At 31.2% G+C, this 13,763-nt stretch overlaps 2 protein-coding genes across 2 annotated transcripts; one reads left to right on the top strand and one right to left on the bottom strand.

Annotated features, from left to right (window-relative positions):
• The first annotated feature begins 313 nt into the window (after positions 1-313).
• Positions 314-1,159, top strand: LOC118647781. The gene is made up of 2 exons (XM_036293278.1): positions 314-781; positions 998-1,159. Exons 1-2 carry the CDS (start codon positions 379-381, stop codon positions 1,120-1,122), a joined length of 528 nt encoding a protein of 175 aa, XP_036149171.1. The 5' UTR covers positions 314-378; the 3' UTR covers positions 1,123-1,159.
• A 321-nt stretch (positions 1,160-1,480) lies between these two features.
• Positions 1,481-4,885, bottom strand: LOC118647499. The gene is made up of 2 exons (XM_036292540.1): positions 4,373-4,885; positions 1,481-4,193 (listed from the first exon to the last, which is right to left on the bottom strand). The coding sequence occupies exon 2, from the start codon at positions 3,770-3,772 to the stop codon at positions 1,481-1,483; it is 2,292 nt and encodes a 763-aa protein (XP_036148433.1). The 5' UTR covers positions 3,773-4,193; positions 4,373-4,885.
• Positions 4,886-13,763: the final 8,878 nt, after the last annotated feature.

Raw genomic sequence — 13,763 nt, 5'->3', positions numbered from 1 at the left:
GATAGATTGATTCGCTTATGTGTTATACATTATGCGTTATGCATTATGCGTTATGCCTTATGCGTTATGCATTATGCGTTATGTATTATACGTTATGTTTCTTGGCAACGGTGCTACAAAACAAATTGTGTTTTATTTTTCTCTAACATCGGATATAATTACGGATACGAATTATTAATTCATTTTGTTTTTATAAAACATTATTAATATCATTTGAGATTCAATGGCTAAAAGCAATTTAAAATCGAGTAATGTAAGTATAATATTATTACATTTAAGTATATTGATTAAGACTTAAAATTTCGTGAACTTATACAAATTTAAATCAACTTCTGTATTTATTGACTATTTGGATTTATTTATTTTTTAAAATTTTAGATGGAAATCGATGAAGACGCATTGTTAGAAGTTTGTGATGTAATTAATTTTCCAACAAGTCCTATATCCGTTCCTGTGAGAACCGAAAGGCATTCAATCGACGATCACGCTAGTAATGATCGTCCCACGCGTTATCGCCCCGCTCGTGATCGCTCCACTCGTAATCGCCCCACTCAAGATGGCTCCGTTCGTGATCGATCTACTGAAGATGGCTCCGTTCGTGATCATCCTGCTCAAGGTGGCTCCGCTCGTGATCATCCTGCTCAAGGTGGCTCCGCTCGTGGACCTACTAGTGAGCATCCTATTAACGATCGCCCTAGCCTTCGAAATTCTGAAATTCGTCCTGGAGTGGATCGTACTGGAACTAATCCTATTGAAGATCTCCAGTCTCCAAACGTTCCACGTAATAATATTTTAATTAAATATAAATATAAATATATATACATATATATGCGTATGTGTGTATGTGTGTATGTAATATTGACTCTTGTTACAATAAATTGTAATAAAATTCAATATTAAATAAATTGCAAGTAAATTTTATATATATGTATATAATTTAGTATTAATTCTTGTTACAATAACATATATATATTTATAATGTATTATAATTATATAGAATGGAGAGGTAGGGGTAGAAGAAGTGGCGTGCGACGTCAACAAGAAAGGTTTATGAAATTTTTGTACCAACTTTCTTCAGCGCATTATAATTGGGGTAAACGAAGGAAGGAAACAAGGGTATGAAGTAAAAACAAATTATTATATTAATACATACATACATACATACATACATATATGTATATATGTATAAATGAAAATTGTACCACACTTAACTACTGATTGTGTGTGCGTGCGTGCGTGCGTGCGTGCGTGCGTGCGTGCGTGCGTGTGTGTGTGTGTGTGTGTGTGTGTATGTGTGTGTGTGCATTGCATGCGAAATATATATATATATATATATATATATATAAAATATACATGCTTATATAATATATAGTTCATTCACACAAAACAGTCTATGCTCTTTTATTATATTAAATTATATTGTATATTTATTATATTAAATTATATTATACTCTTTTATTATATAATTATAGTTATTTGATTATAAAATCATATGACGGAGAACTATGTAACAAAAATTTGTTTTATAATCTAACCACAAAGAAAATGGTTTCGAATCTGGCAGATCGTCAGTATTGATCAATTTATAATCTACAGAACTTTCACAAACACAATAAGCATTTAAAGATTCTTGCAACCATAATGTTTGCCATATTTCACACCACAAGTAAACTTTATCATTATTCAGTATTATTTCCTTAATTCGACCAAATAAAATATCTCCATTGTCTGTTTCAACACCGCTATCAATGGCAACAAATCCATTACGATATTCAATTTCATGTACTATAATTCTGTTTAATTTAAAAATGTAGTTATCATTTTCTAATTCGAGTTTATTAAGTTCAATTCTACTAAGAGCATGAGCAACTTTCACATATTCGCGTTTCAAATATTCAAACTTATTACTCTTCAACAAGCTTTTATCAGTTCCCCAAGTTGCACATTGCAAAATTTGACATATGTTAATCATTGTTTTAGTAATATTTTTATAATTGCAACATATTGCACCATATTTTTTTAATAACCGATGTTTTGCTTCAAAACGAAGACAGTGTAACCAACGTAGAGGCCCTGAATTACGAATGCAATCGCAATAGTGACTTAGATGATGGTGCTTATTAATTGGGTTAACATCTGGAAACAATTTTCTAAATAGATTGTCATGTTCGATAATCAATTCAGATAAATATGGCAATATTGATAACTTTAATTTAGGGGAAAATACTATTTCTATAATTCTATTTAGTATTATTAGTCTCAAATATTCATCATCTTCTGGCACTTTATCGGACACAATGAATGGAAATACCCTCATCAAACACCATGTTTGAACGGCTGTTTGCGAGATTTTATGGTCTTTCAAATTACTTAGAGATGCTATTGAAAAATTTGCAGATGGTTTATTTTTTTGTTCTGGAAAACCATACTTAAATAGATGAATTCTATTGTTAAATGTGTCCAGTTTCAAATTATATTCATCATGTGTAATGAAATGATTTAAAACCAGTTTCAATTCCATTGGAGCTATGTCTTCAAAAATATCGTGCATAGGATCAAATACAAAATTTTGTGTAAAGTGGAAGTAACGCAACAAATGTAGGGCACTATTTTCTTTAACTCCGGATTGTTTCATCGCATTTTCTACATCTTTTAAATTTATTTTTTCCATTATATTTTGTACTTGATTATTGTGCAATTCTTTTGTGCGAGCTGCTGCAGGCAGGTTTGTATTATTTTTAAAATCATTGCGGTTTATCATGCACAATCTGCAGAAATGTAGAGCTGCTGGATTAAGAAGTCCAAATAATTGGTGCGCTGCTAGTCCATCAGCGCATACAGCAGCAAGAGTAGCTCGAAGGGTCCACTCTACTCCGTTAAACATTGTGACAACGCCATTATCACTTTCCAGAACTTTCATATCTTGCAAAAATGGTCTTAAAACTGCTGCCATACCGTACTTGTCAATATCAGCAGTATGACATAAGGCAAGTACGTGTATTGCACCTAATGATGAATTAAAGTATTGTGGTAAATTTTGTACAACAAAATAAAATGCTCCTATTTTGTGTGGTTGAACTCTTGAACCAAGAGGATTATTAATGACAATATCATCATAATATAATTGAATTCTAAGCGCGTTAGGGTATTTACGAAAATATTCATGCGTTTGAAAACTTTGGCCATCTCTAAAATTAATTAACCAGTCATGATCATAAATTGTCTCTGAATTAATATATTCACGTACATCATTATGAGACATAATTAATTGCAACGTTTCGATTATTGATACATATTGCATAGTTTCATAAACTTGTTTTTGTTCCCACTCTTGTTTACATCTATTAAATCGCTGATCTATTCTATATCCTAACGGTATTTCACGTGGTTGGATATACTTGTAATTCTTTTTTAATACTTCAATCTGACCTGGCAAGGTATCCATATTTTTAAATAAATAATTACATTTGAATTTATTTAACAACGTTTCAACTGCAGAACTTTTTACGTCAATATCTTGGGATGTACAAAAATCTGTTACTTCGTCTTGTACAAAATCGAAAATATTAGAAACAAAAATTTTAATTGCTGTCATAACTTCTTTTAAAGCTGCACCAGTAATGGAAGAAGAAGTTCTTAAAGTAGATATCATTTTAGCTGCACAGGAAGATATGTCGTGTTTTAATTTTAAATTTTCAACGTTATTTTTGATTCCTGATAAATCTATACATTCATCACGAATTCCAATATCTGGAGCCACTTCCACTTCCATGGAAAATTCATTTTCAGTCTGGTTTATGGTTTCATTAGAAACAGACAATGGAGAACAAATCGGATTTACAATATGGCATTTTTTTTATATGTCGTATAAAGGAATTGTATCTCAGAAAATGTCTGGTGCAATTATCTTGTTTACAAAAAAATCCCGATGCTTTATATTTAGTTAATAGTAACGCATGATTCCGGCGAAAATGAGTTGAAAAATTTTTAATTCCATGAAACGCTTTCTTACATTTAAAACATATAAGTTTATCCATTGTATTTTAGAGGGATTAAAATTTAATTTTTAATTTTATTAACAAGACAATTTTATTTATAACTTAACACTTACGCTCTAATATTTCTGTCACCTCTTTTTGTATCCCTTGCATGCATAAATATTCTGCTAATTTAGCAGGATTATTTAAAGTTTCCTGAAATTTTTAAATTTATGTTTATTAAAAATATATAAATTTTATTCAATACATTTATAGGTTATGTCAAAATACAACATATTCTTTTGCTATTTAAATGTTCTACTTTGATAGACTTTTCTGTGAAAAACAATACAATTAAAACCCACATACTAAATGCGACATAGAAATATACTTACCGCTGGCAAATTGTATTTCTCTGGAAAATTCATACTTCTATACATAGTTATAACGAATGATGTACAACTGCTTCATATACGATAGAAACTTCGTATTGATGGTTCGTACAGAGCGCTATTAGAGTACAGAAGCTATATAGAGAGATACAAGAGAAACGTTCGTTTATCTCAAATATAATTCCACATACACAACACAAATACAAATCGATGCCGATGTTACGTGGCGATGAAGAATAAAAACAGACTGCGAAGCGCCGCGCCCCCTGTCGCTGGTTCTTCCGCATAATCAGTCACTCTTATTAGACTGAAATGTCACTCTTTAGGAGTGAATGTTGATAGGCCATTTAAATCACTCTTACAGTAGGAGTGAGTTTGTTCACTCCATTGCAAAGAGTGAACTCATTCACTCCGTAAGAGTGAAAAATCACTCTATTTGGAGTGATATGCTATTCACTCCAGCAAAGAGTGACATATTTCACTCCAAAAAATTTAGAGTGTAGATAAAGCATTTGCAACAAAACTGTTGCTGTTACATAAAGCTGCAATAGAGAAACAAAAAATTAATACAATTTCAAGTTCAGAAGAAAATGAATCTGCTTACATAAATTAGAAACAATTAGTTGAATTTACTATTTGTGACAACGAAGAAAATAAAATGTACATATTGTTTGTAACTAAAAATGACTACCCATATAACATCGGATATTCTATGTATATGCATTTTTTTTCCATAATGTGAAAAAAATATCTTGTATGTTAAACGTATATACATCTCACATACATGATTCGAATATACATTATGGTATATAAAGTGTATATCCATTAATGTATTTGATATGTATATACAGCGCACAATGTTAAATGTATATACATCTCACATACATGATTCGAATATACATTATAGTATATAAAGTGTATATCCATTAATGTATTTGATATGTATATACAGCGTACAATGTTAAATGTATATATATCTCACATACATGATTCGAATATACATTATGGTATATAAAGTGTATATCTATTAATGTATTTGATATGTATGTACAGCGTACAATGTTAAATGTATATACATCTCACATACATGATTCGAATATACATCATGGTATATAAAGTGTATATCCATTAATGTATTTGATATGTATATACAGCGTACAATGTTAAATGTATATACATCTCACATACATGATTCGAATATACATTATGGTATATAAAGTGCATATCCATTAATGTATTTAGTATGTATATACAGCGCACAATGTTAAATGTATGTACATTTCATATGCAAGATATTTTTCCTTTATAACATGAACTTGTACGCTCACGTGTAAGGAGTAATTCTCGCAATCACCGCTAGACGGTGCAACTTAGCCCTTTCTCCGGAGTCAAGTGATTCTCTCTTGCATATATAAGGAGGTTACTTGCAACTCCGCAATCAGATCTCGAATCTCATTTTTATTAGCTACCGTGCCTCGAGTACGGTACCGTACCAACACACAATCTCCACAAATTTGTATCATGTATATTCTATGTACATCTTATGTATATACATATACTATGGACATATGTATAATATTATGCATGTATTATGTACATTCTATGTTCATGTTATGTATATAAAATGAATGATAAATGGACATACATTATGTATATACATGTAATATACGAATCATATACATGTGTATATACTTCCGATCTGCAATGGATATTTTCCTTGTAACATTTCATATGCAATGGATGTACGGTGTAATACAGAACCGTAGTATATACAACACACATAAATGTATATACATAATATGTATATACATTGCATATGTAAATGTATATACAATATTGTATATCAAATTGTTTTGTGGGGTATATTTAGATACACATCCGGTTTTATTTGCACATACATTTCACATTCAATGTATATACATTACATTAAGAAAGTATATACCTGGATTATGTAATATACATAAATGTATGTACAATGTATGTACTGAGTATATTTTTAAGTATATACATAATATATACATATTACATATAAAAATGTATATACAGAATATACATACATACAATATACATATTATATACATATGTATATACTATGGATCTTTTATGTACATTAACCCGGTTTCATTTGCACATACTTTTCACATCCAATGTATATAAATTACATGAAGAAAGTATATACCTGGAATATGTAATATACATAAATGTATGTACAATGTATGTACTGAGTATATTTTTATGTTTTGTGGGTACGATCGTGCTATGAATGGTAAATCTATTAAATGTTTACTATGGTTTTAATTTTTGTAAAATACTTGATTTAAAATGATTATTTCTATAGATATTACATTTGCAACAAAGATATTGCACGATCATAAACCAAAAAACCAAATAGAAAAGAAAAAACAATCTTGTGCCTATGGAAAGTGCCGAAAATCTGTCAAATTGATTGAAAGTTGCATCTATGCGGAGACAAGTCGAATCTGTGGCATGGAAGAATTTTCAATCAAACCAGCTTCTGGTTAAATACTTATCCAATAGTTTTTGAGATCGCTAATAATGTTTTAATATCGGGGTCCCGAAATTTAAAGTGGCAGATTCAATATGGCGTGGCAGAATATCAAATATCGTCACGAATACCACACTCAGCCGAACCCAGAAACACGAACGAGAACGTGGTGATTGTTATCTCCATTTTTTTAACTTTTTTCGTTAAAAAAATGTTCGATTTTGTTTTTTTATTTTTTGGGGTTTATAATAATTAAGGTTTTTATAATAATTATAAAAACAAAAAAAATAAAAAACAAAATGAAAAAAATTTTTAACAAAAATAGTTTAAAAAATGGAGACAACAACCACTACGTTCTCGTTCGTGGTTGTTGAACCTCTGGGTTCGGCTAAGTGTGGTATTCGTGACGATATTTGATATTCTGCCACGCCATATTGAATCTGCCATTTTGAATTTCGGGATCTTGATATTGAAACATTACACAGGCCTACGAAAAAAAGTATGGTATGCTGGGGTGGAGACCATACTATTCTTATGTATTTTGACCCGCTGAACACGAATCTGACATAAAAAATGGGGATCGCCCATCATATAGGTGAGAAACATAAAGAAAAAAACAAGTCGAAATCACATTTTTTCAGCTTCAACTGCCATGCATTATAACGGGGTACGCCAACCGGAAGAAAATGGTATATTTCAGCAAAACAAACTTGCTGAATACTAACCTGAGGTTTAAAGCCAGGGTTATAGCAATTATTCCGTTCTCAGAACGCGTAAACCCGGTAAAAAACGCATATTTTTAGTTTCAATTAACTGTCGTTAAAAGGTGAGCATTAGGCTACAAGTTTAGAATTGGGAAACCTGGTCTGAGCTACATATTTTCGGATGTAATTGACGTGTATCATTTAGAGAAGAAAGCATCTAAAATAAACGGCTGCATTTTGCAAATATAAATTTACTGGACGTTAACCTAAAGTTTAAAGAAATGGTTTTTTCGGTTTTTACGATAGAGGGCTTATATTGGTTTGCGCTTTCGCATACGTTTGTCTTCAAATGACCTGTGTAACGGATTTCTATGTCGTTTCTTTCCTTTCGACTGAATTTCTCTTCAACATCCAGCAGTAGTCTGCCATCATATTAACATCCCATTTTCCTTGATACCGACATTCAAATTCTTTTATATCTTGGTGAAATCTTTCACCATGCTTTTCACTAAAATCTCCAAGGTTTTCTGGAAATTCATCAAAATGTGAATCAAAAAAGTGCAGCTTCAAATTCATTAAACAACCTAAGTTTTGGTAGTTCTTTATCATTACAATACCTCTGTAATCTTGATCTTTAGTATTGCCTAAAAATTTTGTTGCCACATCTTTAAAGCTTAGCCAGGCTGCCTTTTCTGTATCATCTATAGTAGTAACGAATACTTCATCTCTAAACAATTTGCGAATTTGAGGTCCATCGAAGATACCTTCCTTCAATTTAGCATCAGATATATTACTAAATACTTGTCCCAAATATGCAAAGCATCGACCTTCTTTGTTTAGAGCTTTAACGAATTGTTTTATCAAACCAAGTTTGATATGCAAAAGAGGAATAAGAATTTTGGAAGGCTCGACGAGTGGATGATTTACAATGTTCTGTGAACCAGGTTTGAACGACGATCTTCATGGCCACACTTTTCTTTTGTAGTGACTCTCTCTCTATCTCTACTATCAAACATACACAGATAACATGGGTACTTCGTAAAGCTAGATTGTTGTCCAAGTATCATGGACAAAATTTTTAAGTCTCTGCAGATTTGTCATTTATGTTCTCCATATTTGATTTTATTCAAGACCATTTCGATGTTACAGTACTCTTCTTTAAGCACAGTTGAATAAGCTAACGGTAAAGAAGCATACTTGTTTGTATTGTGAAGAAGAATTGTCTTTAGGCTTCGCTTGGATGAATCAATAAATAACCTCCATTCTTCAGATTTGTATATATTTGGTTTTAATTGATCAATAAGTCTGTTGACAATAAACTAAATTTCGTACAATAAACTAAACTCGAGTCTTGTGTGAAATATTTACGGAACTTTTTTTCTCGGTCTCGATAAAATGAAGCTTTGGTGTTCTTTGACAACAGATTTTTTTTTTCAGTTTTGAGGCCATTAATTCAGCCGTAGTCCAACTTTCCTAAATAAATCATTGAGTTCTTCTTGAGTGAACGTTTGCGGGTTTCTCTTTTTTGTCTACAGAAGGAACATATTCCTCTTCGCTGCCCGAAGACAGTTCCTCTTTAGTCTCATCAGATTCACTTTTAACTCTTTCATCTGATGCACATTCATCCGCATTTTCTTCTTCAACAATAAGGTTTCCATGTTCTTCTTCTGAATTTCTTTGAACTTGCATAGCATCCAATTTTTTCGTAAAGCTGTCTCGTGACTCACTATCTTTAAAACCTTTTGTAAACTTTGTGGTAGCTGAACGCTTGAAACAGAAGCATACACAATTTTGCTTTTGATTAATCTTTTTATAGCGCTTATATTTGTCATGCAAAAATAGCACTCGCTTTTATCAGATAGTTTTTCCCATATCGCCGGTGTTGTAAACTTCAGTCTACTTCTGTCTTGTTGTCTTTCGAAACGTGTCATCATATTATAACAAGGCCCATAGATTACATGAGGAACCCAATTGGTATCTTGTTGCAAAACTTTCATGTTGAAGCATTTTTCGTATAAAGTTTTTATCCGATCTGTTATATTCTTGTTGTTTTTTTTCCTCTGTATTCCGCACAAATATAACAGTAGCTATTCGGATCTCCGGAACATTCGTGATTATCACAAACACTGGAGGTACCCGCACAGTTTTTTTAATTAAAGAGATTATAGTCCATAAAAATTTATTAAACCTGCACGCTAGGAATCCTGTCCCGATTGCAGGTGAGTCCGCCGTCCTGAGGGTGATAACCCTCATACCTCCCCAGGCCTAAGTATGAGGGCTTTCCGACTTTGACGAGGACAATGTCAACTCGTCGTCGGACACACTACAGTATCATCCTCACATCCTAGCGCTCCCTTGCAGGACAGCGTGCCCTCGCTGGCTTCGTTACCATGAAGGACTGGACCGGACGAATCATTCTACACATCCCTTTTCAGGGCAGTTTTTATCGTGGCCAACAACTTCCGTGGCAGCGGGTTTCTGATATAAAAGAATTGAATTTGAACGTCGGTATCAAGGAAGATGGGATGTTAATATAATGGCAGACTACTGCTGGATGTTGAAGAGAAAAACTCAGTCGAAAGGAAAGGTCGTTACACAGGTCATTTGAAGACAAACGTATGTTTCTCACCTATATGTTGGGCGACTCCCATTTTTTATGTTCAGCAGGTCAAAATACATAAGAATAGTATGGTATCCACTCCAGCACACCATACTTTTTTTGTGGGTCTATGTTATTAGCGATCTCAAAAATTATTGGATAAATATTTAACCAGAAGCTGGTTTGACTGAAAATTCTTTCATGCCACAGACTTGTCTCCAGATAGACGCAATTTTCAATCAATTTGACAGATTTTCGACACTTTCCACAGGTTTCCAGAAAAAAAGACTGTTATTTTCACTTCTTATACTGCTCATGGATATCTATGGAACTCAAATTTTAGGTTCCTTTTGTAGTCGGAAAATCGACCTTTTTTAACATCCTCTTTTAATGTCATTATTAAGCCAGTATAATTATGTTGAGCGTATTAAATATGTTGAATATAATTTAACAAACACAAGTATGTTGAAATAACTAAGTGGAATTTATTTTGCTATTGCAATAGATTTAAGTTGTTGATTGAAGATTAATTGTTGATTTAAGTTGTTGTCGCATACAAACATTAATAAAGTATTGAAATATTTTTGTAATGTTAACAAATAGTATGTAATAAATTGAAATTACAATAAAATGTGTATAATTTTCTCATTTGTAATAATTTTTTGCGTCGAAAAAGATATGCCTATTGTCAATTAATTGATTTCTGAAATCATTCGTAAAATTTTAATAAAGTGTATAATAAGTAATATTCTTATATCTAAATAGTGCACAGCTATGCTATTCAAGCTATTGATAAAACACAAGCTATTGATAAAACACAAGTATACAAATTAATACAAATTAGTACTAAAAAATAATTATATATTGTGTAAACAAATTTATAAAGGTTATTTATATAAATTATATATGTGTACAGAAACTCAAACTTGCTTAAAAATAAATTACACAAATAAATTCTTTAAAAAAATAAGATAATTTTTGTAATAATTTTCTTGATTAAAATAAAAGTAAAATAATTTATGAGATTCATTGAATAAAATAATTTATTCAATTTAGCAATGTTTTTCCAATACATATTAATATCACACTTTATTAAAAAATGCATTATATTTATCGTAAGTCGATATTTACAAGTCTTACAATTATTCTAATAATTTTACATTATAATTTTAATGGCAAATGTATTCTCTAATAATTTCTCGTTTTTCAGCACCTTGCTATATTAAATTATTAGAAATATAAAGATGTTCCAAATTGTCATCGATTGTTTGTGATATTATAATTGAATACTCAAATGTGTCGTTCCTTTTTAGACAAATGTTGTGTAAAACACACCCACAAATTATATGATGTGGAATTAAATCGGTTCGTCGCATTGGTAGTTTGTCTAAGAAGTATCTCCACCGTCCTTTGAGTAAACCAATTGATCTCTCTACTATCATGCGTATACTAGAAAGCACTCTATTAAAAATATTTGCTCAACCGTTAAGTGCCCATTATCTCGATAAGGTACAATAACGTTCTTCTGTAATGTGTAAGCTGAGTCTCTCAATAAATGCGTGTTTTCTGAAAAGAACTCCTCATTACATTTTCGTTGTAAGCCTGAGTGCTTAAATACACGCATGTCGTGAACTGACCCAGGAAGACCAGCATAGCAGTGGATAAACTTGAATTTATCGTTACAAACTACCTTAAAAATTTTTTAACAATAAATAGACAAGTAAATAGACAATATAACAACGATTACATTTTTTTATTACATTAATGTTAAATTTGATTATAACTTACTTGTAACTAGAGTTTCCAATCCCAGGATCTCGGGATCCCGGCCAAATTTGCAATCCCGAAAATATTCGGGATTCAACACTACAATCCCGAAAATCCCGAGATTGAAAAGAATTCAGAATTTTCTCGATGAGTTTTGAAACGCAGTCTGTTTATCAAGCAATTGGTTCTTAGATCTAACCAATTACGTTGAACTTCAAGAACAAGACTGCGTTCCAAAACCTATTAAAAAATGAAGTGTTGTAACTTTTGAGTGAAATCCAGGGCGGAATCCATAGACGTTTCTTGAAATCGTTCTTAAGCAAGTCTTAGCCAAGATCAACTTAAAACCCAAGATTGTCTTAAGGTAGTCCTACATGTATAAATAGATCTTGAAAATTCGAGTTTGAGCTTAAGACCATCTTCACAAAGCTCATGCTTGAGCATTTGTTTTCGGAAATGTTCGGGATTTTTAATAATCTGACCAATGACAATAAAGATCTACAAGTATATAGTTTGGAAAAGGGTATAGCGCTATGTTCAAAAGGAGAAGAATCTAACCAATGAACAATTAAACTAACGCACGGAGTTTGCCGTATGACGTGACGCAATCGAGTGCGGACGTGTTTGGATTTTTTTATCTATTTTGCACTATTTTTTTCAAACAGACGCAGCAGCGTTAATCTTACGTAGCCGAGTACAGCCGAGAAAAGTAAATTAGTAAATTAATTACTAAATAACTTAATTAACTATTTAACTAGTAAATAACTTAAATAACTATTTAATTGACTTGATTTTGAAAATCGCATACCGATTTTTCAATTGCTTGGTCAACGGTATATAATTAAATGAATCAGAAAACCTTTTCTTCGCCAGTAAATTTCTAACAATACTTAACATTATTTTTAAAAAATAATTCTTTTAGAATGACATATCTAAGAGAGCTATATATTCGGATCTAGAAAAGCAAGTATTTCTGGATATTTTAAAGAATTATAAACATAGAGTTGAATCTAAAAGCACAAATTTTTTAACCCTTCGAGACAAGTCAAAGGCTTGGTCATCTGTTATGGAAGAATTTAATAATTCTTCTTTAATTAGTACTAAGGTATTTTATAATTTTTAGATTACAGTTGAATGAATTTTTTGTAATAGGTAATGTTTCATATTATAGAGAGACGTACAATTAAAAAAATACTGGTCTAATTTAAAACAGCAAAATAGAAATATATTAACATTGGAAAGACAATCACGATTCCTCACCGGTGCAGCGGTAGAGAACCACAAAAAGATGTAAACGAAGTTGATTCAGATGTTTTGGATATTATTCCAAATTTAATACCAACAGCACCAACTATTTCATCAAGTAACTTTAATACACATGAGTCTGCAGGTAAAAAAATAATACATTGCAGGTAATAAAATAATACATTTTTCTATAAGTAAGCAATTTTTATTTTTTGACTTTTAATCCTCAGAGCCTTATCAATTCTATTTAGTTAAAAGAATGAACGTTGAATATTTTAGATCGACAAAAATAAGTTTTAAAAGCAGTCCAGAAAAATTCTATTATAAAAATTGATTCTATTGTTAATGAAGGGCATTCTGAGAAGCAAGAAAAAAATTCATCATCCGTTGAAACAGCATTTGATATAAGTAGGTCAAATAAATAATTCAAAGAAACAAGGTTTTTAATATAATAATTCTTCTATAATTTAATAAATTAATGAAATTATTATTAATTGCATATGTATATTTTTTATCAGATATAGTAAGCGAAGAAATGACTAATGTGGAATTAAACATTGATGATTCATTATT

Source organism: Monomorium pharaonis, chromosome 10 (genome assembly GCF_013373865.1).
Source record: "Monomorium pharaonis isolate MP-MQ-018 chromosome 10, ASM1337386v2, whole genome shotgun sequence".
NCBI lineage: Eukaryota > Metazoa > Arthropoda > Insecta > Hymenoptera > Formicidae > Monomorium > Monomorium pharaonis.
Note: the sequence above shows the minus strand (reverse complement) of the source record. Positions and strands in the feature narration are given on the sequence as shown.